Below are 27,885 nucleotides of genomic sequence, written 5' to 3'. Positions count from 1 at the left end.
CTGTGGCACCCCCATAGAGACTGCCAGAGGTCCGAACCACAGGCCCTCCGATTTGACATACTGAACTCTATCAGAGAAGTAGTTGGTGAACCAAGCGAGGCAGTCATTTGAGAAACCAAGTCTGTTGAGTCTGCCAATAAGAATGTTGTGAATAATTATGGCCTTTCTCTTGTATTTCAAAGATGATGGTACAAAAAATATACAAAAAAAATCATGTTTTTTTCTAAGTATTATCTTTTACCAGATCTAATGTGTTATATTCTCCTACATTAATTTCACATTTCCACAAACTTCAAAGTGTTTCCTTTCAAATGGAATCTAGAATATGCACATCCTTGCTTCAGGTCCTGCAGGCAGTTAGATTTGGGTATGTCATTTTAGGCGAAAATTGGAAAAAAGGGGCGTATCCTTTTTGCTTGTAAGCAGGAATCAGGAAGACAGAATTATGGTCAGATATAAATGGAGGGCGAGGGAGAGCTTTGTACGCGTCTCTGTGTGTGGGGTAAAGGTGGTCTAGAATTGTTTTTCCTCTGGTTGCACATTTAACATGCTGATAGAAATGAGGTAAAACTGATTTAAGTTTCCCTGCATTAAAGTCCCCGGCCACTAGGACCGTCGCCTCTGGATGAGAGTTTTCCTGTTTGGTTATGGCGGTATACAGTTCATTGAGTGCGGTTTTAGTGCCAGCATCTTACTTATGTCTGAGTGTTGGAGTGTGCCCTCTGGCTGTCTGTAAGTAAATAAAAAACTATAAAATGTGGCCGTCTGCTTTGCTTAATATAAGGAATTAGAAATGATTTATACTTGCACTTGTACTTTTGATACTTAAGTATATTTTAGGAATTATATTTACTTTTGAGACTTAAGTATACTTAAAACCAAATACTTTTACTCAAGTTGTATTTTACTGGGTGACTTTCACTTTTACTTGAGTCATTTTCTATTAAGGTATCTTTACTTTTACTCAAGTATGACAATTGGGTACTTTTTCCACCACTGTTTATTAGTTAATTAGTCACACAGTAGCCTAATCCCAATCAAACCGTCTGCTGGGCCTGTATTAATTATATTGTGCTTAGCTTTTTGTAATGTGTTATGTTTTGCTTTTGAAAGCCATAAACTTTTCAAATACTGCGCAACATTATTATTAACGATTAAAAAGATTACTCTAAGCTTAATTAGAGAACAGATTTTGGGGTTCGGAAGTACAGTAGTGTTTGAGAGGTAAAATTACAAAGGTTTTCAACCAACCTATTTTCTGGCCACTTGATGCGTCGTTACGCACCATGGCCCATGACTGGCGCACACGTGAAACCTGGCAAGTGGCCAAGGGGGCAAGAGAGAGGCAAAACAGTTCAGCGCAAAACAGTTCAGCGCATCCCACCACGACCAAATACTTCTTTCATTATATTGCTATAGTCCGTTTTCAGTGTACCTAGGTAGATCCTCTTTCTCTCTCTTGGAAATGACAGCTCGACTACGGAGAGTTATGCCCTTGGCGCTGGTGGTTGTCATGTGCGCACTGATCTATGTGCTTCTGTATGGACACATCTCTGAAGACAGCATCGGGTATGTATTCTGCACCAACAAATGGCAACATATTTGACTTGTTGAGTTAGTCAAAGCACGGTATTCAGCCTTTAGTATTTTTTTTTAAACTGTGGGGAACATTCACAACAAGAATAAAAAACTGAAACTCCAAAATATATTTTTTCTTGTTGCAATTGTTGTATTTGGTGCCCATTGTAGGTATTTGACCCAAATACAAGTTAAGAAAACAGTTTACATTACAGTGCAGTTATTACCGTGTAATTACATGTAGTTATTCACACACTATTCAGTCTTACACTGTAATTACATTTATACCTACTTACATAGTAATAAAGACAGTGATGTAATGTTTTTATGGAAACGGATAATAATCACTTTTAATCAAAATGCTCCAAAAGCTCTGATTATTGAAAAGTGGTAGAATTGTGAAGCGGAAGGGAAATTGGTTTTTATCTGAAAATATATATATATTTTTAAACAAATAAAAGAACACTGAAGTGCTGTTTTTTTGTTTGTAATTATTGTGTGTCTGAATCCTATAGGGTCAAATCCTAGATTCCACTTAAGTAAAACATTTTTTTATCAATGCATAACTAAGTGAAAATTACACTTCAGTGGAAGTTAGGCTTTGCTTCATAGTCTGTAACTTGTTGAAATTGGCCAGTTAAAAGGGACACTTCACCACTTTTTGACATCATATTAAAAATGATAGATGACATCATATGGGGTTTTCTTATCTTTTTTTAATGCAGAACATCCTTGTTTTTTCCCCCACACTTATACAGACACTGGTATGGTGCTGGATGTATAGGTGTCTGTATAAGTGAGAGTAAAAAGAACAAGATGTTATGTATTAAAAAAAGATCAGAAAACCCCCTATGATGTCATCTATCCTTTTTTTATTCAGCCATTTTCTAAAACTACAGCTACTTCCTATGGGACGGCATCTCCTATAGTAAAAATACAACAGATGTTTTTGGCACATTCATGAAGTATAGGCTTTTTTACCACTCTCAAATCAATCAATCAAAAGTTATTAAGGACATATTTAAATAATCCATTAACACACATTGTGTATATCTATCATTCTTGGGTCCAGGATCCGTTTCTACGGTGATGGAAACATTGTGGCTGTCTATGACACATCTAAAAGGTGGAGCTTGCCCGCATGGTTGAAAAACTTCCACTATGCCTCCAATGTGGACTTAAATATTAATATAACTGGGAAAACTGCAGCTGGTAACTTCACAGCAATCACAACCAAAGAAAAAAGTAATTCCGTGACGACTGACCCAACAACTTTAAAACAGACCGTAAAACAGACAAATGGATTAACAGGTGGACCCGGGTCTACACACAAGGAGACCCCTATGCTCCCCCTGCAAAAAAAGGACTTCGAGCAATATCCCGACTGGGATTTTGAGGATGTTTACATCCGGGACAAGCAACCGAGACAGACGGTAAGCCTATGTTTTTAGACAGTCACTGGTTAAGGATTTGCAAATATTAACAAACATCCCAAATAAACTCTATGTGTGTGTGTGTGTGTGTGTGTGTGCGCGTGCGTGCGTGCGTACGTGCGTGCGTGCGTGTGTGTGTGTGTGTGTGGTGTGTATGTTTGTGTGTGCCAGGCCTGTCCCCATTCTCTGCGGAACTCCAAGGACCCAGGCTTCAAGCAGGCCTTTATACCAGACGTCCAGTTGTACCTCCACGGTGAACTACTCAACGTGCCAGAGTGGAACAGGCTAGCTCACTTCAATAACCCCTTTGGCTTCATGGAATACACAAACTACACAGGTGTGTGAGTGTGAGTGTGAGCATGCGCACGCATGTGTGTGTGTTTCCAGGAGTATGGCTATCCAGGCTGTACCACAACCGGCCGTGATTGGGAGTCCCATAGGGCAGTGCACAATTGACCAGCGTCGTTAGGGTTTGGCCGTGGTAGACCATCATTGTAAATAAGAATTTGTTCTTAACTGACTTGCCTAGTTAAATAAAGGTTCAATTAAAACAATTTTAAAAATCCTTGGCAGGCAGCGCAGCTCGTATGGCCAACTCCCTCTTCAGCCATGTAGACTTTTGACACAATGACAAACTTTCATCCTTTAGTACACAGTAATACACGATTAAAGAGGGCGGGTCTACATTGGCTAAGGGTGTGCAATATCAGGAACATGGCATAAATCAAGAAACAGCAAGAGAAATGAGAAAGCAAGTGGAATTTGTGTCTCACTGCCATACTCAGCTACCCCAGGTTTAAATTAGAGCATTAGGAACAAACACGCATTACAAACAGGTTCTTAGTTTGGGTTTGACTGGCAGAATAATGAATTCCCAGACATGCATCAACTTCACAAGAGTCAATGCAAATTGAATTACTGAGGTTTTATTTTGAGACTGGCCAAAAAGGAGGACAAAGGTAACGCAATGATTTAATCAAGCAAAACAAAACACAGATTCTGGTGCATGGTTGAGGAAAGCACTAACTAAACAGTCATTTTACTTCTCAATATTACATGTATTTTTATTTTTTAAATGATCTGAAAATGAAGTCAGCAATTTACAACGTTAGACCACAGCTACATGGCAAACTTCCCTCTTAGCTGTACTTTCAAACTTAGAAAAGACAGGATTTAAAGGAAATGTCAATGAGAACAATGAATCAATCATTCAATTAGCAGTTGTTTTCTCAAACCAAGGTATACGCAAATGGAGGCTTATTGGGAGACTCTCATTTGGCCAAAAGACTGTCCTCTGCTCAACTCCTCCATCCTCTCTCCTCAGTGATAAGTGATTGAGGAGAGTGTCAATTCGTTGGTTCTATATGGAACCATAATGACTCAAAGAACCCTTAGAGCTCTTCAGTGGTTCTTTACAATTCAGAAAAGGGTTATTTCATCTTTTAGTGATAATTAAAATGTAGGTGCGCCCACTCATTCAAATATTTTGGGGCGGGGTTTGCTCTTTTTTGATAGCGTGACAAGCGAGAGTGTCATCCCAGTTGATCTAATTTGTTCTGTTATGTCAATGTATCTTAAATATAATTAGGCCCAATAACAGTATCTATTGAAAGACTCACGTAAGGCCTTGTGTCAATTGAGAACTGTTTACTAAATCAGTAGCCTCTTACAAATCCCCAACAACCTGATGTTCCGGTTTTCAGCAAAAATGGAAAGAGAGCCTGTGACCAGACTTCGGCTTTTGGACGTTAACAAGGTGCCGCTCCATCTTAACTCCTCCTCCACATTTACTGGATTGGTTGAACAGTGCAGAAGAGAACCTCCCCCGACAGTTGTTTTTCCTCCTATCAAGACCAGTCTGTAAAAGATCTAGCTTCAGGCGTTTCTTTTATGGCTGCTACGTTAGGTTACTAAAAAAAAAATCAGTGATACTCAATTCTCTCCTCAGGGACCCCCAGCTGTTCCAGAGATATACACCGGATTCAACTTGGGAATTAACACAATAGTAACACCTTTGGAATTTTAACAATGTAATACAGCTAATTACAATCATTAAAAAAGTTATTAAGTTAAAAGTTATTCAAAAGGTTCAATAAAGAACCAAAAATGGTTGTAACCAGTGGAGAACGACTGTCCCCGCTCATTGAGGATTTCAAGTTCCTGTGTCTAGTGCAGGCATTGTTTTCAGAAAACCGGATCCCCCATTATAGTGAATGAGAAAATAGCAAACTTCGTGGTCAATCACTGTATAAATAAAAAATGTTTTGAGGACAATCATGGTACCGATAATTACTTCTATTACACCATGTCCTTGAGATGGTTATTTTTAAATCACACACAGAAGAAGTTATAACGATCATTTCGTTGCTAATGGCTTTCAACTTGAGATACTCAATGAGCTAATGAAACACTGTTCTAGCCTGCAAAGTCACTTCCTAGAGTAGCTCAAACTGCGCATGCAATGTTTACAAAAACTCATCTCGGAAGCAAGATGGCAACACGCTGAAACGACACTTCACACTTCCTGATCTACAAATGTGCCACAGACTTCACATAGGAAACAATGGGGTGATGTCATCAATGGCTCCATTTTCTTTTACAGTCAATGGTTGAAACCATAGTGGAACCCTTTTTGGTGCTATATAGAACCTTTTTGTTATTGGTTCTCTATAGCACCATTGTCACGTTCTGACCATAGTTCTGTTGTTTTATTCTTTGTTTTAGTATGGTCAGGGCGTGAGTTGGGGTGGGCAGTCTGTTTGGTTTTTCTGTGTTGGTTTTTGTGTTCGGCCTCGTATGGTGGAAATCATTTTTTGAATAACGAGGAAATGTACGCCTACCATGTTGCACCTTGGTCCAGTCCTTCAGCCAGCCGTGACAGAACTTCCCACCATCATCGGACCAAGCAGCATGGTAAGGTGGACTCCTGGACATGGGAGGACGTTCTGGACGGCAAGGGAGTCTACACATGGGAGGAGATCCTGGCGGGAAGGGATCGCCTTCCATGGGAACAGGTGGAGGCAGCTAGGAGAGCAGAGGCAGCCGGAGAAAGGAACCAGCGGTATGTGGGAACACGGCTGGCAAGGAAGCCCAAGAGGCAAGGAGTGTGGCAGAGTCAGGAAGCAGACCTGAGCCAACTCCCTGTGCTTACCGTGGAGAGCATGGGACTGGTCAGGCCCCTTGCTATGGGGTGATGCTCACGGTGTCGAGGCGGAGCATTCACAGGCCGGTGTGCTCGGTGCCAGCGTCCCGCATTTGCCGGGTGGAAGCTGGCATCCAGCCAGAACGGGTGGGGCCAGCTCTGCGCTCGAGACCACCCGTGCGCCTCCACGGCCCAGTGTATCCGGTGCCTCGGCCAAGGAAGAGGCCTCCTGGATGTCTCCCCACCCCGTGAGTCCTGTGCCTGCTCCCAGAGCCAGGTCTCCTGTGTGTCTCCCCAGCCCGGTGAGTCCTGTGCCTGCCTCCTGTCTGGAGCTGCCAGAGTCTCCCTCCTGTCCGGAGCTGCCAGAGTCTCCCTCCTTTCCGGAGCTGCCAGAGTCTCCCTCCTGTCCGGAGCTGCCAGTCTCCCTCCTGTCCGGAGCTGCCAGAGTCTCCCTCCTGTCCGGGGCCCGCTACGAGGGTCCCCAGTCCGGGGTCGGCGGCGAGGGTCCCCGCTCTGGGGTCGGCGGCGAGGGTCCCTGCTCTAGAGGCGCCACCTAAGTGGGCCGAGCCAGAGGTGGAGCGGGGTTACGTCCCTCGCCAGAGCCGCCACTGTGGAGAAATGTCCACCCAGACCCTCTCCTGTAGGTTCAGATTTTGCAGCCGGAGTCCGCACCTTTAGGGGGTTAGGGGGTACTGTCAAGCCCTGACCGTAGAGAACGTTTTATGTCTCTATTGTGGTTTGGTCAGGGTGTGATTTGGGTGGGCCGTCTATGTTCTATGTTCTATGATTTTCTATTTCTAGGTGTTTGGCCGGGTGTGGTTCTCAATCAGAGGCAGCTGTCTATCGTTGTCTCTGATTGAGAACCATACTTTCCCCCCACCTGTTTTGTGGGAAGTTAACTTTTCTTCGTTCAGGGCACATAGCCCAAAGCTTCACGGTTGGGTTTTTGTTCTTCATTTTGTCGGCGTCATTTTTTGAATAACGAGGAAATGTACGCTTACGATGCTGCATCTTGGTCCAGTCCTTCAGCCAGCCGTGACAGTCACTAGCCGGCTATCACCCGCTACTCTACCCTGAACCTTAGAGACTGCTGCCCTATGTACATTGAGTCATTGAACACTGGTCACTAAAAATGTTTGTATAATCTTTATTGTTTTTAAATAATTTATGTAGTTAGAATTATTAGTTAGAAGCATTATTCTGTTGAGATGTAATTTGATCTCTGAGAAATTAAGATTTTTGATTGCACACTTTATATGTACATACTGTATTCTGGACATAGCTCACCCTACATAACTACTGCTGTACATACCGTATTCTGGACATAGCTCACCCTACATAACTACTGCTGTACATACTGTATTCTGGACATAGCTCACCCTACATAACTACTGCTGTACATACCGTATTCTGGACATAGCTCACCCTACATAACTACTGCTGTACATACTGTATTCTGGACATAGCTCACCCTACATAACTACTGCTGTACATACCGTATTCTGGACATAGCTCACCCTACATAACTACTGCTGTACATACTGTATTCTGGACATAGCTCACCCTACATAACTACTGCTGTACATACTGTATTCTGGACATAGCTCACCCTACATAACTACTGCTGTACATACTGTATTCTGGACATAGCTCACCCTACATAACTACTGCTGTACATACTGTATTCTGGACATAGCTCACCCTACATAACTACTGCTGTACATACTGTATTCTGGACATAGCTCACCCTACATAACTACTGCTGTACATACTGTATTCTGGACATAGCTCACCCTACATAACTACTGCTGTACATACTGTATTCTGGACATAGCTCACCCTACATAACTACTGCTGTACATACTGTATTCTGGACATAGCTCACCCTACATAACTACTGCTGTACATACTGTATTCTGGACATAGCTCACCCTACATAACTACTGCTGTACATACTGTATTCTGGACATAGCTCACCCTACATAACTACTGCTGTACATACTGTATTCTGGACATAGCTCACCCTACATAACTACTGCAGTACATACTGTATTCTGGACATAGCTCACCCTACATAACTACTGCTGTACATACTGTATTCTGGACATAGCTCACCCTACATAACTACTGCTGTACATACTGTATTCTGGACATAGCTCACCCTACATAACTACTGCTGTACATACTGTATTCTGGACATAGCTCACCCTACATAACTACTGCTGTACATACTGTATTCTGGACATAGCTCACCCTACATAACTACTGCTGTACATACTGTATTCTGGACATAGCTCACCCTACATAACTACTGCTGTACATACTGTATTCTGGACATAGCTCACCCTACATAACTACTGCTGTACATACTGTATTCTGGACATAGCTCACCGTACATAACTACTGATGTACATACTGTATTCTGGACATAGCTCATCCTACATAACTACTGCTGTACATACTGTATTCTGGACATAGCTCACCCTACATAACTACTGCTGTACATACCGTATTCTGGACATAGCTCACCCTACATAACTACTGCTGTACATACTGTATTCTGGACATAGCTCACCCTACATAACTACTGCTGTACATACTGTATTCTGGACATAGCTCACCCTACATAACTACTGCTGTACATACTGTATTCTGGACATAGCTCACCCTACATAACTACTGCTGTACATACTGTATTCTGGACATAGCTCACCCTACATAACTACTGCTGTACATACTGTATTCTGGACATAGCTCACCCTACATAACTACTGCTGTACATACTGTATTCTGGACATAGCTCACCCTACATAACTACTGCTGTACATACTGTATTCTGGACATAGCTCACCCTACATAACTACTGCTGTACATACTGTATTCTGGACATAGCTCACCCTACATAACTACTGCTGTACATACTGTATTCTGGACATAGCTCACCCTACATAACTACTGCTGTACCTACTGTATTCTGGACATAGCTCACCCTACATAACTACTGCTGTACATACTGTATTCTGGACATAGCTCACCGTACATAACTACTGCTGTACATACTGTATTCTGGACATAGCTCACCCTACATAACTACTGCTGTACATACTGTATTCTGGACATAGCTCACCCTACATAACTACTGCTGTACATACTGTATTCTGGACATAGCTCACCGTACATAACTACTGATGTACATACTGTATTCTGGACATAGCTCATCCTACATAACTACTGCTGTACATACTGTATTCTGGACATAGCTCACCCTACATAACTACTGCTGTACATACCGTATTCTGGACATAGCTCACCCTACATAACTACTGCTGTACATACTGTATTCTGGACATAGCTCACCCTACATAACTACTGCTGTACATACTGTATTCTGGACATAGCTCACCCTACATAACTACTGCTGTACATACTGTATTCTGGACATAGCTCACCCTACATAACTACTGCTGTACATACTGTATTCTGGACATAGCTCACCCTACATAACTACTGCTGTACATACTGTATTCTGGACATAGCTCACCCTACATAACTACTGCTGTACATACTGTATTCTGGACATAGCTCACCGTACATAACTACTGATGTACATACTGTATTCTGGACATAGCTCATCCTACATAACTACTGCTGTACATACTGTATTCTGGACATAGCTCACCCTACATAACTACTGCTGTACATACCGTATTCTGGACATAGCTCACCCTACATAACTACTGCTGTACATACTGTATTCTGGACATAGCTCACCCTACATAACTACTGCTGTACATACTGTATTCTGGACATAGCTCACCCTACATAACTACTGCTGTACATACTGTATTCTGGACATAGCTCACCCTACATAACTACTGCTGTACATACTGTATTCTGGACATAGCTCACCCTACATAACTACTGCTGTACATACTGTATTCTGGACATAGCTCACCCTACATAACTACTGCTGTACATACTGTATTCTGGACATAGCTCACCCTACATAACTACTGCTGTACATACTGTATTCTGGACATAGCTCACCCTACATAACTACTGCTGTACATACTGTATTCTGGACATAGCTCACCGTACATAACTACTGCTGTACATACTGTATTCTGGACATAGCTCACCCTACATAACTACTGCAGTACATACTGTATTCTGGACATAGCTCGCCCTACATAACTACTGCTGTACATACTGTATTCTGGACATAGCTCACCCTACATAACTACTGCTGTACATACTGTATTCTGGACATAGCTCGCCCTACATAACTACTGCTGTACATACTGTATTCTGGACATAGCTCACCCTACATAACTACTGCTGTACATACTGTATTCTGGACATAGCTCACCCTACATAACTACTGCTGTACATACTGTATTCTGGACATAGCTCACCCTACATAACTACTGCTGTACATACTGTATTCTGGACATAGCTCACCCTACATAACTACTGCTGTACATACTGTATTCTGGACATAGCTCACCCTACATAACTACTGCTGTACATACTGTATTCTGGACATAGCTCACCCTACATAACTACTGCTGTACATACTGTATTCTGGACATAGCTCACCCTACATAACTACTGCTGTACATACTGTATTCTGGACATAGTTAACCCTACATAACTACTGCTGTACATACTGTATTCTTGATTTACTACCATTTTATCTGGGCATTTTTATTGTTCAGAAATGTGGTGGTTACTCTCTTCGTTCGCTGGACTTTATCCTGCTAACTGTTCCAAATGTCTGAACTGAATTTGGTAAAAGGGCTTTTATGTACTCTGAGCCATCGTCTTGGAACACCTTACAAAATACTTTTAAACTGGAAGAACTTGTCCTGATTGGTGTTTTTAAATCACTGATGAAGTATTTTGAGGCTGATTCCTTGACCTGTCAATGATTTTAATGTGCTGTTTTATGATTTTGTTATACTCTTGTGAATTCTATGGTTTTTACTAGATTACTAGTTTTTACTAATGACTTGGTGCTGCCTATCTTGGCCAGGACGCTCTTGAAAAGAGATTTAAAATCTCATTGAGCCTTTCCTGGTTAAATAAAGGTTAAATAAAGAAATTTAAATAAATACAATTCTGTACATAGCTGATTCCTATGTATCTATTGCTGTACATACCTTTTTCCTACTTATATATTGTCCATACTGTCAACATACACCACACATTTATATTCTGACTTCAGACATTGAAATTTATCGTTCTGATATTTCTTAATTTATTGATTTCTTCAATTATTTTTCTTGTTTGGGGGGGATTATTTGTGTATTACAGTGGCGGTCGATACCATTTAAGATGGGGGGGGGGTGATTGATTTATTTGGAGCATTATTTATATTACAGCATATGACCGTCATTACCATTTTTAAAAAGTTTGCGTGGAGAGGACTTAGGAATTAGCAAAACCAATTTAGAATCTCCTGAAGGAAGTTCACTGCGAAAATATATTTTAAAAAAAAGGTCTACTTGGCCTGTTTTTGTGTGGTTACAATGTGTAGTAGTACAGTACTTCCTGATACTACCATTGACTGGTACCAAGTCAAGTGATGCTTTTGCTTTGTGGAATCCCAAAGACACAGACAAGTAAAACATACTGTGTGTGGTTGGTTACAGAGATCAAGGCAGTGGTGGACCTGATCCCCAAGCCAAGAGAAGCCCTGCTCCTGCCGCGGGGGAACCTCAAGTGTATTCGCTGTGCTGTGGTGGCCAACGGAGGAATACTCAATGGCTCTCGGATGGGGAAGGAGATCGATGCCCATGACTACGTGTTCCGGTCAGTGTGTGTGTGTTTGTGTGCGTGCGCGCCTGTGCATATTCCTATGACTGCATGCATCTGTGCATCACAATGATCAGGCAATTTTATTGAACCTTTATTAAGGCAGGGAGTCCCATAGAGACCAAAGTCGATTTTTCAATAATGTTTCAGCTGGAACCTATATTTGGTTCTGGTTCCGGAATGTGTGAGACAGATTCCTATGAGTTTAACCTGTGGTCAATTCCATGGTAATGGAATTATGAGTGTCTGATTTTTCACTTTAAAATGTATGCCAAAAAAAAGCTATTGATTTAACAAACCATACAACTCTATGCACAATGACTGCTTTGACCAATTTACACAGTAAATAAAGAATAATTTACTGAAAAAACTGTGCAAAATCTCCCTCAGTTTTATTCTGATACCAAAAGTTGTATCTGCACAGTTCTTCGTGTAAATGTGTTTTTGTTCAAATGTTCATTTGAAGTTGTTAAAAGCATTCCTTGTGCATAGAGTTGAAGAGTCTGTTCAAATGTTCATTTGAAATTGTTAAAAGCATTCCTTGTGCATAGAGTTGAAGAGTCTGTTCAACTTTGAAATCAATGGTTTTTGTTTGTGCCTTCAGAAAGTATTCACATTCCTTGACTGTCACGCTGGTATAAAGGATTTGGAGACGGGCGCAGGAATACACAATAAGGTTTTTTTAATACACCCAAAACAAGCACGTATACAAAAACACTGGGCTGTACCCAAACAAAAGAGCGAGGGTAAACCTTGGTGAACGACACGGGACGATACCCGTAATAATATATGTAGCACGCAGCATAACAGCTGCACCAACGCACAGGTACTCACACCACCAACGGACATGGGAACAATAACCGACAAAGACAGAGGGAACAGAGGACAAATATATGACATACTAATAGGGGAAATGGGAACCAGGTGTGTGTAATCAGACAAGACAGTGCGGGGTTGATGATAATGAATCTCGTTCAGTGAAGCCTAAAAAGCTGGTGACGTAGACCCCCCCTGGTGAAAATCCCTGGTCAGCGAAGCGTCCAGGATGTCCACCGCAGAAACCCAGCACCGCTCCTCTGGGCCGTAACCCTCCCAGTCGATGAGGTACTGGAGACCCCCCCCCCCCCCCCGACACATTGAATCCCGGACCTCTCGGACAGAGTACGCCGGACATCCCTCGATGTCCAGAGGAGGAGGCGGGGCCTCACTGGGTCAGCCTCAGCGAGGGGACCAGGCACCACTGGCCTGAGGAGAGACACATGAAAGGTCAGGTTAATGCGGTAATCAACAGGGAGTTCTAGACGGTACGTTACCTCATTAACCCTCCTCAGGACTTTAAACGGCCCCACAAACCGCAGGCTCAGCTTCTGGCAGGACAGGCTGAGGGGCAGGTTATGGGTGGAGAGCCAGACCCGGTCACAAGGGGAGAAGACAGGCGCTTCACTGCGGTGGCGGTCGGCCTGCTCCTTGTGCCGACGCACGGCACGCTGGAGACGAGTGTGTGCAGCGTTCCAGAACTCCTCAGCACGCCGAAACCACTCGTCCACCGCAGGAGCCTCGGTCTGACTTGGATACCAAGGTGCCAGGGCCTGCTGATACCCCAACACGCACTGGAAAGGACTGAGGTTAGTAGAGGAATGGCGGAGGGAATTCTGTGCGTACTCCGCCCAAGGTACAAAATCTGCCCACTCCCCCTGCCGATCCTGACATTGAAATTTTTCACATTTTGTTGTGTTACGGCCTGAATTTAAAATGGATTAAAATGAGATTTTTTTTACAGTACATACAATACTCCATAATGTTTATCCTTATATTTTATAAATGTTTACAAATTAATAAAAAATGAAAAGCTGGAATGTCTTGAGTCAAAACCTTTGTTATGGCAAGCCTAAATAAGTTCAGGATTAAAAATGTGCTTAACAAATCACATAAGTTGCATCGACTCACTCTGTGTGCAATACTAGTTGTCAACATGATTTTTTAAATGACTATCTCGTCTCTGTACCCCACACATACAGTATAATATGTAAGGTCCCTCAGTCGAACAGTGAATTTCAAACACAGATTTATCCACAAAGACAAGGTAGGTTTTCCAATGCCTTGCAAAGAAGGGCACCTATTGGTAGCAGACATTGAATATCCCTTTGAACATGGTGAACTTATTAATTACACTTTGGATGGTGTATCAATACACCCAGTCACTACACAGATACAGGTGTCCTTCCTAACTCAGTTGCTGAGGAGGAATAAAAATCCTCAGGGATTTCCCCATGAGACCAATGGTGACTTGACAACAGTTACAGAGTTTAATGGCTGTGATAGGAGAAAACGAAGTATGGATCAACAACATTGTAGTTACTCCACAAAAATAACATATTTGACAGAGTAAAAAGAATGAAGCCTGTACAGAATAAAAATATTCCAAAACATGCATCCTGTTTGCAATAAGCCACTAAAATAATACTGCAACAGATGTTGCAAAGCAATTAACTTTTTGTCCTAAATACAAAGTGTTATGCTGGGGGAAAATCCAATACAACACATTACTGAGTACCACTCTCCATATTTTCAAGCATAGTGGTGGCTGCATCATGTTATTGGTATACGACTTGAGAGTTTTTCAGGATAAAAAAATAGAGACGGAAGCTAAGCACAGGCAAAATCCTAGAGGAAAACCTGATTCAGTCGGCTTTACCCCAGATACTGGGAGATGAATTCACCTTTCAGCAGGACAATAACCTAAAACACAAGTCCAAATCTACACTGGAGTTGTTTACCAAGAAGACAGTGATGATCAACAACCAATCTGACAGAGCTTGAATAATTTAGAAAAGAATAATGGGCAAATGTTGCACAATCCAGGTGTGGAAAGCTCTTAGAGACTTACCCAGGAAGACTCACAGCTGTAATCGCTGCCAAAGGTGCTTCTACAAAGTATTGACTCAGGGGTGTGAATACTTATGTAAATTAGATATTTCTGCATTTAATTTTCATGTTTTCACATTGTCATTATGGGGTATAGTGTGTAAATGGTTGATAAGAAAATCAATTGAATCCATTTTGAAATCATGCTATAACACAACAAAATGTGGAATAAGTCAAGGGGTATGAATATTTTCTGAAGGCATTGTACATTTTAAACTGAAAAATCAGTCTCAGCGTAATTCCGTTACCATGGAATTGAACCATTACCTTTGAGCTTTCCAGGAAAAGCTTGGCCAGCACTGTACTGGAGGTGTTTGTCCCAGTAAGGTTTTAGTCCAAGCAGGGTGAATTATTATAACACCAACAGGATAGTCAATGTACATGTATGATCTCTGCAGTACTGTTTGTGACAACGTCTTTGGCATCATAATTGGCTCCTCCAGTGTGTCGCAGACTTTTTCAACATCTAATATTTGTTGTACAATATTGTCTTAAGGTGTGGTTTCATGGAATGGGACTTATTCAACTCACACAGTGAAATTGAGAGAGACACCTCATTTCTGTATGTACTCTACTCTGACACGATGTATTAAGAGTAAATAAACCCCAACCACACAGTAGTGTTCCTTTCTGGTTCACCTGGTTGGACTTTGCAGGGGTTATAGGTGGTGGGCTCACGCAGAAAAAACGTGAGGTTGATCGATCCCCGTCGAGGGAGGGGTAGATATTTTATATATGACGGTAAAAGATTCTTATGACGATATCGTTTATTGGCACCTTCAATTCTCGCACATTTCCTCATAAAAATATATTTCAACATTCATGCCTGTCTGTACATCATGCCCTGAATCTATTCTTCCACGCCCATAAATCTGCGCCATTTATTCTCTCTCCCTAACGCACTACATGGCCAGTTTTGATAGACTTTAGCCATACCCTCCTACTCCTCCTCTGTTCCTTGGGTGATGTAGAGGTTAACCCAGGCCCTGTGTGTCCCCAGGCACTCTCATTTGTTGACTGTAACCGTAAAAGCCTTGCTTTCATGCATGTTAACATCAGAAGCCTCCTCCCTAAGTTTGTTTTACTCACTGCTTTAGCACACTCTGCCAACCCTGATGTACTTGCCGTGTCTGAATCCTGGCTTAGGAAGGCCACCAAAAATTCTGAGATTTCCATCCCCAACTACAACATTTTCCGTCAAGATAGAACTGCCAAAGGGGGTGGAGTTGCAATCTACTGCAGAGATAGCCTGCAAAGTTCTGTCACACTTTCCAGGTCTATCACCAAACAGTTTGAGCTTCTAATTTTAAAAATTAATCTCTCCAGAAATAAGTCTCACACTGTTTTTTATTTTTAATAAATTAGCAAAAATGTCTAAAACACTGTTTTTGCTTTGTCATTATGAGGTATTGTGTGTTGATTGATGAGAAAATAAAATGATTTAATACATTTTAGAATAAGGCTGTAACCTAAAACAATTTGGAAAAAGTAAAGAGGTCTACTTTCCGAAGGCACTTTGTATTAATGGATGCCAAGGGAAACCAGGCTTCACAAAAAAATGTCAAAAAGACAATTATGTATACTTCGTCTCTCTGTGTTTCATAATTTTCTTTCAATGTATCTCACCGGAGAAAGCATCCAAGTGTGCTAAACAGTGCCCCTCTGTCTCTGTATGTGTAGGCCATCTATCTGATGATGTCTAGTCCAAAAGAGTATGACATTGTTACCACCTGTAGCTTGAATTCAAGAGAAGCCAGCGAGCATTTGGCCTCCTTTTGATTAAAAAAACTATAAAATAATAGCCAATCAGCTTTGAGCTAAACTGAGTGAACTCGCTGTGATTGGTCCTGGTGCACCAACAAAAAGTGTCAAGGGAAGCCAGTTTGGATTTGGCTTCACACCAATTAAATCACATCGAGCGCAATACACCATTGACATAAACAACTTTAAATTGTTACATCTCGTTGTATTGTTGTCTTCCGGTGGCTAGCGAGCTAGCTAAAATGGCCTTTTCCTAAATGAGCCATGGATGGAGATGGGGATTTGGACTTTTGCTTCATTCTCTGTACTGGCCGATGATTATAACAGAGATTCTGATCCAACCAATGGTGCCCCTGGCCTGAGAGGATGGAAGTTCAATATGTAGCTCAATGTAGAAAGCTAATGTTAACTATCAAACATTGCTCATGAAAGGAAGACAGGCTAGCGAGCAAGCATTTTAGTCAGGTAGTTTAGGACAACAAAAAAGAAAAGCGTGTACTGTATGATAGTCATAGACCATTTCATCAACATGATAGAGAGGAGGATGGCACTTGCGTTTCTCTACAAGTAGGGTGAGTCAACATGTTGTTTCTACTTGCACGAAACGAACGCACCCACCCACAAAAGAGAGCCACGGACAGCCACATATTTAGTTTACATTGATTGGATTAAATTGTTTTTTGGTATATTTTAGTTGTCACTGTATTAGACTTGGCATACGTGATTTGAGAATGATGAAATGTTGAAATGGTGCTGGAATAGTGGAGGCAGCTCCCGTTTTCTTTGTGATACCTGTAACGGTTTTCTTCTATCTCCTCCTCTGATGAAGAGGTAGAACAAGGATCGAACCAAAATGCAGCGTGTCGATTGCGATTCATGTTTAATGAAAAAAACACACTAAACACAAACACTACAAAAACAATAAACGTAACGAAAACCTAAACAGCCTATCTGGTGAAAACACATAGACAGGAACAATCACCCACCAACACACAGTGAAACCCAGGCTACCTAAATATGGTTCCCAATCAGAGACAATGACGAACACCTGCCTCTGATTGAGAACCATATCAGGCCGAACATAGAACTGGACAAACTAGACATGTAACATAGAATGCCCACTCAGATCACACCCTGACCAACCAAAACATAGAAACATACAAAGTAAACTATGGTCAGGGTGTGACAATACCTCCGTGGTTCTAAATCAATAGTTGTTTAGTAGTCCAAAAATGTTGAAAACATTAACTTGCTTGACCATGCTGTAGGTCATTTAACAGTTTGTTACATGCAATATGCTTTGTGGACTTCACCAGACAGAAGTGGCTCTCCGGTTTTGTGATGAAATAAAGGTGTGGTTGAATTTATTCTGCTACTGTGACTTTTTATTGCCTCGGCCTTAGGCCTATAAATCACGGTCACACGGCATATGAACTAACAGGTTATAGAGCAAACAATTCAATTTTTTTTTGTACCTATATGGGGTGGGGTTTCCCAAACGGACTGCAAGGGTTGCACATTTCGTTTTTTGCCCTACCACTACACAGCTGATTCAAGTAATCAACTAATCATCCAGCTTTGATCATTTGAATAAGATGTGTAGTGTTAGGGGGGGAGAAAAATGTGCACCCCTTGGTTGATTGATTATATGATTGATATGAGGTAAAAAAAAATAACTGAAATTGTTAAAATTATAATTATGCCCTTTTTGTGTAAGAGCTGTTTAGAAAGAAAATGGCTAGAATTTCAGGGATAGAGTTTTTGGCCCACCACATAGCGTCACAAGGCGATCTGAGTGAGCTCCCGAGTGGCGCAGCAGTCTAAGGCACTGCTACAGACACCCTGGTTCGATTCCAGGCTATATCACAACCAGCCGTGGCAGGGTGGTGCACAATTGGCCCAGCGTTATCCGGGTTTGTCTGGTGTAGGCCGTCATTGTAAATAAGAACTTGTTCTTAACTGACTTGCCTAGTTAAATAACGGTCACAAATAAAATTTAAAAATCAGATTATAATAGACCAATGAATGTTTATTTGCTTATATCCTCCTAGTTCTGGTGCTGGTCCCGCCCAAAAGCAAGAGAGATTGTGCATTATGGCTGGCTGTCTTTGCACTGTCTTCCATCCGAACAATCACTTTGTCTTATTTGGCTTTGATTTATTTTTCATAATTAAGTGTCAGAAGAGTTCAGTCCGAACCTCTGCTAATGCACAGCACACTTCGCATCGGACAGCATTGCAAATCAGGCTAGATACACACAATAATTTCACAGCAGCTCCATCAAGGTCGTGATGCATGGATCTTGAAACCGGCAGCAACCATAACGTTGTTTCGGCTGGAACCTATTTTTGGTTCTGGATCAGGATTGTGTGAGATAGCATAATTCTGTTTAACGTGGAATTGACTGAGACTTATTTCACTTCAAAATGTATTCCAAACAACAACAACAAAAGGATTTCAAAGGTTAACAAACCATACAACTTATGCACAATGACTATTTTGAACAATTTACATACTAAATTTAAAAAAAAAACAGTTACTGCAAAAACTGTGCAAATGCAAAGTTTGGTAACAGAAGCACGGTAAAATCTACCTCAGTTACCAAACTTTGTATCTGCACATTTCTTTCTGTAAATGGGTTTTTGTCAAATGTTCAGTGGTAATTGTTAAAAGTAGTCCTCGTGCATAGTTACATTTTGAGATTAATCGTTTTTTTTGTTGGTATACCTTTTAAAGTGAGAAAGGCTGAGTCTCAGCGTAATTCCGTTGCCATGGAATTACCCCTGTCCCTTTGACCTTACCAGGTAAAGCTGCCTTACTCTTGGTCAGCACTGTACTGGAGGTGTTTGTCCCAGTAAGGTTTTAGTCCAAGCAGGGTGAATTATTGTAACACCAACAGGATAGTCAATGTACATGTATGATCTCTGCAGTACTGTTTGTGACAACGTCTTTGGCATCATAATTGGCTCCTCCAGTGTGTCACAGACCTTTTTCAACATCTAATATTTGTTGTACAATATTGTCTTAAGGTGTGGTTCCATGGAATGGGATTCATTCAGCAACCCACATAGAGAATGAGAGAGAGACACCTCATTTCTGTATGTACTGTAGTCTGACACAATGTATTAAGAATAAATAAACCCCAACCACACAGTAGTGTTTGAAGGGGTTATTAAAGGATGTGTGCTAAAGTCTGTGATCCTGTTCAAGTCCTGTTCAAATGGCTGAATAGACTAATTGACTATGAGCTTATGCAGTTGAAGTCGTAAGTTTACATACACCTTAGCCAAATACATTTAAACTCAGTTTTTCACAGTTCCTGACATTTAATCCTAGTAAAAAAATCCCTGTTTTCAGTCAGTTAGGATTACCACTTTATTTTAAGAATATGAAATGTCAGAATAATAGTAGAGAGAATTATTTCTTTCAACTTTTATTTCTTTCATCACATTCCCAGTGGCTCAGAAGTTTACATACACTCAATTGGTATTTGGTAGCATTGCCTTTAAATTGTTTAACTTGGGTCAAATGTTTCAGGTAGCCTTCCACAAGCTTCCCACAATAAGTTGGGTAATTTTGGCCCATTCCTCCTGACAGAGCTGGTGTAACTGAGTCAGGTTTGTAGGCCTCCTTGCTCGCACACGCTTTTTCAGTTCTGCCTACAGATTTTCTATAGGATTGAGGTCAGGGCTTTGTGATGGCCACTCCAATACCTTGACTTTGTTGTCCTTAAGCCATTTTGCCACAACTTTGGAAGTATGCTTGGGGTCATTGTTCATTTGGAAGACCCATTTGCGACCAAGCTTTAACTTCCTGACTGATGTCTTGAGATGTTGCTTCAATATATCCACATAATTTTCCTTTCCTCATGATGCCATCTATTTTGTGAAGTGCATCAGTCCCTCCTGCAGCAAAGCAACACCACAACATGGCCAACGCGGCCTTTCATGTGATGTCGATATAGGACATGTTTTACTGTGGATATAGATACTTTCGTACCTGTTTCCTCCAGCATCTTCACAAGGTCCTTTGCTGTTGTTCTGGGATTGATTTGCACTTTTCGCACCAAAGTACGTTCATCTCTAGGAGACAGAACGCGTCTCCTTCCTGAGCGGGATGACGGCTGCGTGGTCCCATGGTGTTTATACTTGCATACTATTGTTTGTACAGATGAAGGTGGTACCTTCAGGTGTTTGAAAATTGGTCTACCATTTTTTTTCTGAGGTCTTGGCTGATTTATTTTGATTTTCCCATGATGTCAAGCAAAGCGGCACTGAGTTTGAAGGTAGATCTTGAAATACATCCACAGATACACCTCCAATTGACTCAAAGGATGTCAATTAGCCTATCAGAAGCTTCTAAAGCCATTACATCATTTTCTGGAATTTTCCAAGCTGTTTAAAGGCACAGTCAACATAGTGTATGTAAACTTCTGACCTACTGGAATTGTGATACTGTGAATTATAAGTGAAATTGTCACGACTTCCACCGAAGGTTCCTCTCCCTCTCCGGGCGGCGCTCGGCGGTCGGCGTCGCTGGTCTACCAGCCATCACCGATCCCTTTTTCCTTTTCTGTTTGTTTTGTCTTTGGTTCTTTTCACACCTGGTTTCATTTGCCTTAATTTCTGTGTCTATATATTTACCTTGTTGCCTGCCTAGGTTTGTGCGGGATTATTATTTTATTGTGATGTAGCTCGGTGAGGTTATGCCCTATTTTTTGTTTTCACGGATTTAATAAGAGTGTGTTATTGTCGGAGCTTTGTTTGTTCCTCCGTGGGTTTGTACGGGTTCTCTGTTGTCGAGGGTGTTTGGCCTTTTTGATTGTGCCATACCTGCTCTCCTGCGCCTGACTCCTTCACCTACCTCCTTCACCTACCTCCTAACGCAACATTATCACAGAAATAATCTGTCTGTAAACAATTGTTGGAGAAATTACTTGTGTCATGCACAAAGAAGATGTCCTAACCGACTTGTCAAAAGTATAGTTTGTTAACAAGAAATTTGTCAGCTTGCAGGTGCCCGGCCCGCCACAAGGAGTCGTTAGAGCACGATGAGACAAGGACATCCCCTATTGAAACCCCGCCTCATGGGTTTCAATAGGAATTATGTATCACTTTGCAAGGCTTTGAAATGTGACTTTCAGTCCTGATGTGGCCTGTAAACCAGGAGTTTCCTACCACCGTGTTAGGATATAACTAGGCCCTGAAAGAAAGCTCTTACGATATATGAAATGTACTGTCATAAAAAATATGCAAATAAGGCTGGTAGAATCATTCATGGAGGGTTCTAGAAACAACCCTTCATAAAGGGTTCTAGGTAGAACCCTCTGTAAAGTGTTCTACCTAGCACCAAAAAGGGTTCTCATATGGGAACAAATGGAAGAACCCTAAATGGATCTACTTAGCACCCTTTTTTCAACGAGTGTACATACCAGTGACCATGATAATGTAATGGAGATTGCTCATGAAGAGTGATGAATGACTTTGTCTCTCTCTTTCCTCGTCTCTGTACCCGTCCCTGTCTCTCTTGCTGTATCTGTCCCATTTCCTGTCTCTGTGTTAGGATGAATGGTGCCGTAACCAAGGGTTATGAGGAGGATGTAGGTAATAGAACGTCGGTGTACATTCACACCGCCCACGCCATCACCGAGTCTCCTTATCTATTCCATGAATATGGCTACAACAATGCACCTCATGACGAGGTAGGTTACCACAGTCCTTCTGTTGTACTAGACCACAGCAAAATGTTTAAAGGCCCAGAGCAGTAAAAAGCTAGATTGTCCTGGTAGTTTGGTGATATCTATATGATTGATTATATGATTTATATGAGTTTGAAATAACACTCTGAAATTATGAAAATGTCCTTTTTGTGTAAGAGCCTTAAATTTCAGCCTCTTCAAGTGGGATGGAAATGGGATACCTAGTCAGTTGCATAACTGAATGGATTCAACCGAAATGGGGGGGGGGGGGGTTGTTGTTAGGGGTTAACTGCCTTGCTCAAGGGTAGAACGGCATGGGAATTCGAACCAGTGACCTTTCAGTTACTGGCTCAACACTCTTAACCGCTAGGCTACCTGCCACGGAGTGTTTGGCCCGCCGCATGAAGTCACAAAGTGACTTGAACGTTCATTTGCATATATCCTAGTTCTGGTAGTGGTCCCGCCCAAAAGCAAGAGAGATTGTTCGGATGGAAGACAGTCATCTGATTTGGCTTCGATCAGCAGCAACCATTCATGAAGTAAATGTCGAGTTATTTTTCTATTATAAGTAAAGGACATGCTATTCATGGTTTGCATGCTTCTTCACATTTCTTTTTACGTTCTCTTGAGGATTGACGCCCGAATAAACTTTCTGATGGAGATTTAGTCTAAAGTGCATTATAGTGACATGGAAAAATTATGATATTTCAATTTGACAATAAACGGGAGCTAGTAAAAATATTTCTGGAAAATGTATTCTGATAAATTGTAAATAAATGATTGAATTGACGCGTCATTCAGGGCAGGTGGCGCAGAGCCTGTTTGGTGCCTCCTTTGCATGTTATTTTGGAATGAATACGTGTCACATGTCAGTTTGCTAACAATGTAAAAACCTATTACCATTGTTAATAAAGCTGCATGCAAATGGTCTGTTTTTTGCTTTCTTGAGTAAGGCAGCTCCAAAATGCATGCATTTCAGCCTAGCTCAGTGCTTTCTGTGGTGGTGGGGCAGCCAGGGGAAAATACGTAGTGTAGGGGTTGGTAATGTTTTCTAGTTGTGCCGTGATTGGCTCAGTGTTCTCTCACTCATGGGGACACTATGTCACCGCAAAATCTATGGGTAGAGCTCGAAAAATCAAGCCCCTTTGGTGCTGCCTTAGACTTACATTAGAAGTGCCCATCCAAGAAGGCTCAAGGTCATTGGCCACAGATAAAATGACATCAAAATCACATTTTATCTACTGTAGCTTTGATTGGTCTGATACTTTCAAAATCTTAGCTAGCAAGCTAGACATCATGCATCAAGTCGGCAATCTGCTGGCAAATCCTTTTAATCCTTGTCATATGAAGAGAAATTATAGATTAAATGCATCTGTGCTCATCGGCCACTGTACATGAACATTACACAACAAGTTGGAAATCGCAAATTCAACAATGAGTGCACTGCAGCCCGGGTTCAATCCCAGGCGTGTCATAGCCGGCTGTGACCGGGAGACCCATGAGGCGGCGTACAATTGGCCCAGCTTCACCCGGATTAGGTTTGGCCGGTCCGGGATGTCCTTCTCTCATCGTGCTCTAACGACTCCTTGTGGCGGGCCGGGCACCTGCAAGCTGACATTAGTCGTCATTTCAACAGTGTTTCCTCTGACACATTGATGCGTCTGGTTTCCGGGTTAGGGCCTCTGCCCTGTAGATAATCATGCCATGCTGCCCTGAATAGATGGCAGGCAGGGGGTGGGCTCCAATCAGGGCTGTATGTAAATATATAAACATATGTATACCTACGCCCACACAGCCGGACTGAGCAATTCAGTGGCCCAAGGAGGCAAAGGGAATTAAATCATATACATGTTTTTTTTTTGTTATATAAAAATAAACAGTGATTTATTAGACAAAGTGATGATTTAAAAATATAATAAAAGACTGCATGTGGGCTGTAAGAGTCATGACAGATGGTATTGTGTTCTCACACACACACACACACACACACACACACTCTGCTGACTGCTTAGTGTCTCTGTTCTGTGCAGGGTATAAAGTATGTGCTGATTCCAGAGGGGCTGAGGGATTTCCAGTGGCTACAGGGTCTATTTGGGAAGACACTAGTCTCTAAAGGACCCTACAAGGACAGACAGTAAGCCTGTGACGTGTAAGCCCCCCCCACACACACACACACACTCACTCCCTCTACACTGCTCAGTATTGTCTCTGCTGTCTTATCTGCAGGCCGTGGAAGGCCTACTCAGGACAATTTGATGAGACCCGCTTCTATGTTCTTCACCCTGACTTTCTCAGATACATCCGCAAAAGGTATAACAAAGTGTCTAATAATAATGATAATCATTTGGTGGGTGCTAATATTTGTCCTAACGTGTTGTCCAATAGGTGTTGTATGACAGGAGAGAAGGTTAGCACTCCCCTTGACAAGGATAGAAAAAGCCCTAGTCTACTGGCCTTCAACACACATATGGTTAAGGCACTTCGTGGCATCTTGAATGTGGTCCATTCTGGCTTAGTTGGTAGAGCACAGTATTTGCAACGCGATAATTGTGGGTTCGAATCCAGCTGGAACCACACATTTGAAAGTGTATGCACACATGACTGTAAATGGCTTTGGATAAAGTTGTCTGCTAAATGGCATATTTTATATTTAAGAAGACACACATGGGGCATTTCCCATAGAAATTACTAGTCAAGTTAGCTTAGCAAGGTCATAGCGCCAAGCTAGCTACGTAGAACCCTGTGATCACATTAAGTGCTTGCAGTGCAGGAGTCGCTTCCAAGTGACTTCTGAAATGAAACTGTGCGCGTGTGCTCCTCATCTGTAGGTTCATGTGGTCCCAGGAGATGAAGAGTTCATTGTGGTCTATATTCAGACCTACTAACGGAGCATTCACACTCTTCCTGGCCCTGCACACCTGTGACATGGTGAGTCTGTACGCCACGGACACACACAATGGAGGAGACATTAATGTGATCACCATTGAATTATTTGATGGCCTTATGTGGGTTCGATTCCAGTTGGAACCACCCATACGAAAGTGTGTGCACGCATGGCTGCAAATCGTTTGGATAAAGTTGTCTGCTTAAATGGCATTTATTTAATTTAAGAAGACACACAACATGGGGTAGTGTACCATAGAAATGACTAGGTACATTAGCTCTTTATTGAACTTGGGGGCTACAGTCTACATATAGGTCACATGGTGTCATCGGAGATCCTCTTCTCTCTCCCTCTTTCCCCTCTCAGGTGGATGCGTATGGATTTATCACAGAGGACCACGATAAATATCCCAACTACTATGTTGAGAGGAACTCTAAAACCAAAGTCATCTTCTACTCTAATCACGACTACAACCTAGAGATTAAGACCTGGAAGAAACTACATGACACCAAGATCATCTGGCTTTATCAGAGACAGGAGGACCCAGAGGGAAAGACAGGCAAAACAAAACAACCATAAAACCCTGTCTGTCTGCAGAGGTGGACAAAGATACATCAAAATGTGTCTGTTACAAAATACCCTAAAGAACAATTGTAATGGGGAAATGTAAGATCAATAACGTTCATATTTAGTTGTGTGGTTAACACAATGTTAACAAATTGATATATTGTTCCTTTCTGTAATATACATGATTTCCAGTGTTCTGTTTGTGAATCTCGGGTTGATGGTGGTCACTAGACTCCATGCTGTATGTTATGGATTAAACTCATAATAGTCAACCCAGGGACTGTGGTTGAAAATTAGCCGGCTGGCTAAACCTGCAATTTCACTGAAACGTTGATTATTAATGTGCACTATCCTTGTAAAAAAAATTAAAAATATAAAACTCAAATAATTGTTAATAGTGACTGACGCCAGACTGGAGGTACAAGGACTCAAGACACACTGATTATTATTGTATTGTGTGAAACACTGTGATTATGAAGCAGCTGGCAAAGCCACTACGTTTTGTTCCCATTTCCTATCTCTATGGTCTTCCAAGTCTTGTCTTTCGGAAATGGTGGCCGTGAGGCTTGCCACGGTACAAGCCATGATTCTATGTTACAAGCACTGTTTCTATGTTATTTGTACGGAGGTCTAAATATTTACACAAATACAGTCGTTTGGAACTACTAAGCATCAGGGAGAAATCGTATAAGTGTTTCTGATCCACAACATCGTTCTTTACCTGTGGAATTGACTAACAACGTACCTGGTCACTGCCTACAGGTGAGAATACACCCGGACATGGAAGGTGAGCTGGCCCCCTCTGCCTGCCTTACTACTATCGAATGTCCGATCACAAAATTGATGAACTCCTGCTTTTGATCCGAACTAAGAGATTACGGGGAATTGCTTTGCCATCTGCCTGACTGAGACATGGCTGGATCAATCTTTTATTTTTTTTTACCCCAAATGGTAGTTAGTCTTGGACCTTCGCTGCCACTTCCCTATGGACTCAGGATAGGCAAAGGTCGAGAGCCATGCGTCCTCCGAAACACGACCTGCCAAGCCACACTGCTTCTTGACACACTGCTGGCTTAATCCGGAAGCCAGCCGCACCAATGTGTCGGAGGAAACACCGTCCAGCTGGCAACTAAAGTCAGCTTGCAGGCGCCCTGCCCGCCACAAGGAGTCGCAAGAGCGCGATGGGACAATAAGCAAAGTTCAAATGCCAAGACTCAGAGATCATTGAGTGCTTTTGAAATCTGTAGCCTATCTCTGCTGCGCTGTATCAGCACAATGGACAACGCCCTACAGCAAGGCCATTTTGGTAATGCATACAGGCTACAAGATAGATTGGCAAATGCACCTATTACAAACAACCTATGTGAATGCAGTTGCACACACAACCGTCTTACCAAAATAATGCAAATAAAATGCTGAAAGTAGTAGCCTAGTTATTTTTGCAAACAAAAATACTGAACTGCAGTTTGGCTTAGAATACCGACACAACCGCGAATTGGAACGAATGAATGCAAACAGAACAAAACCGGGGATCCAAATAACCAAAACAGCCTATTAAATGAATGTTTTTGGACAAAAATCCTGCGGGCGGCTAGGGTAGGATTCTAGGCTAACCTGGGCTGGCTCCTCTGTTCCAAGATGATCAGAAAAAGTTGGAGGAGGAGCGATTATCCTGGCGCGACTTGTGGAAGGGTGGGTAGGCTCTGCACACGGAGCTAGCTGGAGCTTGGCGGCGGCCTCGTGGTGTGATGCTGCTGCTGCTCATCACTCTCCTTTGTTTGGGTACTTTGGTGAAGCCAATTTCTGATATCCATCATGGCAGATTAGCTGGTTCGAGATAGCTAAATAGGCTAAGGCTAATAACAATAATGCTTTTTTAAAGCTAGCTAAGAAACTAACTAAACTTGGTAGTGTTGGGGTGTGAGGCAGAGTTGAGTGAAGCAGCTTCAACGGTAAACTTGACCCCGCCCTTATAAATCAAAATCAAATATTACAGCGTAGGAGTATCAAGTTATTCACTAAGCCTACCACCGAGATGAGAGATGTGAACCGCTTTTTCCCACTTTTTATGGAAACCCAA

At 41.9% G+C, this 27,885-nt stretch overlaps 1 protein-coding gene and 1 non-coding gene across 3 annotated transcripts; both read left to right on the top strand.

Moving 5' to 3' along the window:
- Positions 1-1,260: 1,260 nt before the first annotated feature.
- Positions 1,261-26,186, top strand: LOC110499425 (alpha-N-acetylgalactosaminide alpha-2,6-sialyltransferase 2). Of its 2 annotated transcripts, XM_021576564.3 has the most exons (9): positions 1,261-1,569; positions 2,651-3,011; positions 3,183-3,348; positions 11,808-11,967; positions 22,219-22,357; positions 24,385-24,488; positions 24,581-24,664; positions 25,183-25,282; positions 25,605-26,186. In XM_021576564.3, the coding sequence occupies exons 1-9, from the start codon at positions 1,466-1,468 to the stop codon at positions 25,815-25,817; spliced, it is 1,431 nt and encodes a 476-aa protein (XP_021432239.2). In that variant the 5' UTR covers positions 1,261-1,465; the 3' UTR covers positions 25,818-26,186. The 2 variants fall into 2 exon arrangements, with proteins under 2 accessions (XP_021432239.2, XP_090069206.1); XM_090213080.1 differs by lacking the exons at positions 22,219-22,357; positions 24,385-24,488; positions 24,581-24,664; positions 25,183-25,282; positions 25,605-26,186 and adding an exon at positions 12,575-16,275 and having other exon boundaries at positions 1,265-1,569.
- LOC118942477 (U6atac minor spliceosomal RNA) lies at positions 24,740-24,867 on the top strand. Its single transcript, XR_005038413.1, has one exon. It is a non-coding gene; the product is annotated as a U6atac minor spliceosomal RNA (small nuclear RNA).
- Positions 26,187-27,885: the final 1,699 nt, after the last annotated feature.

This window comes from Oncorhynchus mykiss, chromosome 20 (assembly GCF_057628025.1).
Source record: "Oncorhynchus mykiss isolate SJ-2025 chromosome 20, ASM5762802v1, whole genome shotgun sequence".
Classification (NCBI taxonomy): domain Eukaryota; kingdom Metazoa; phylum Chordata; class Actinopteri; order Salmoniformes; family Salmonidae; genus Oncorhynchus; species Oncorhynchus mykiss.
Note: the sequence above shows the minus strand (reverse complement) of the source record. Positions and strands in the feature narration are given on the sequence as shown.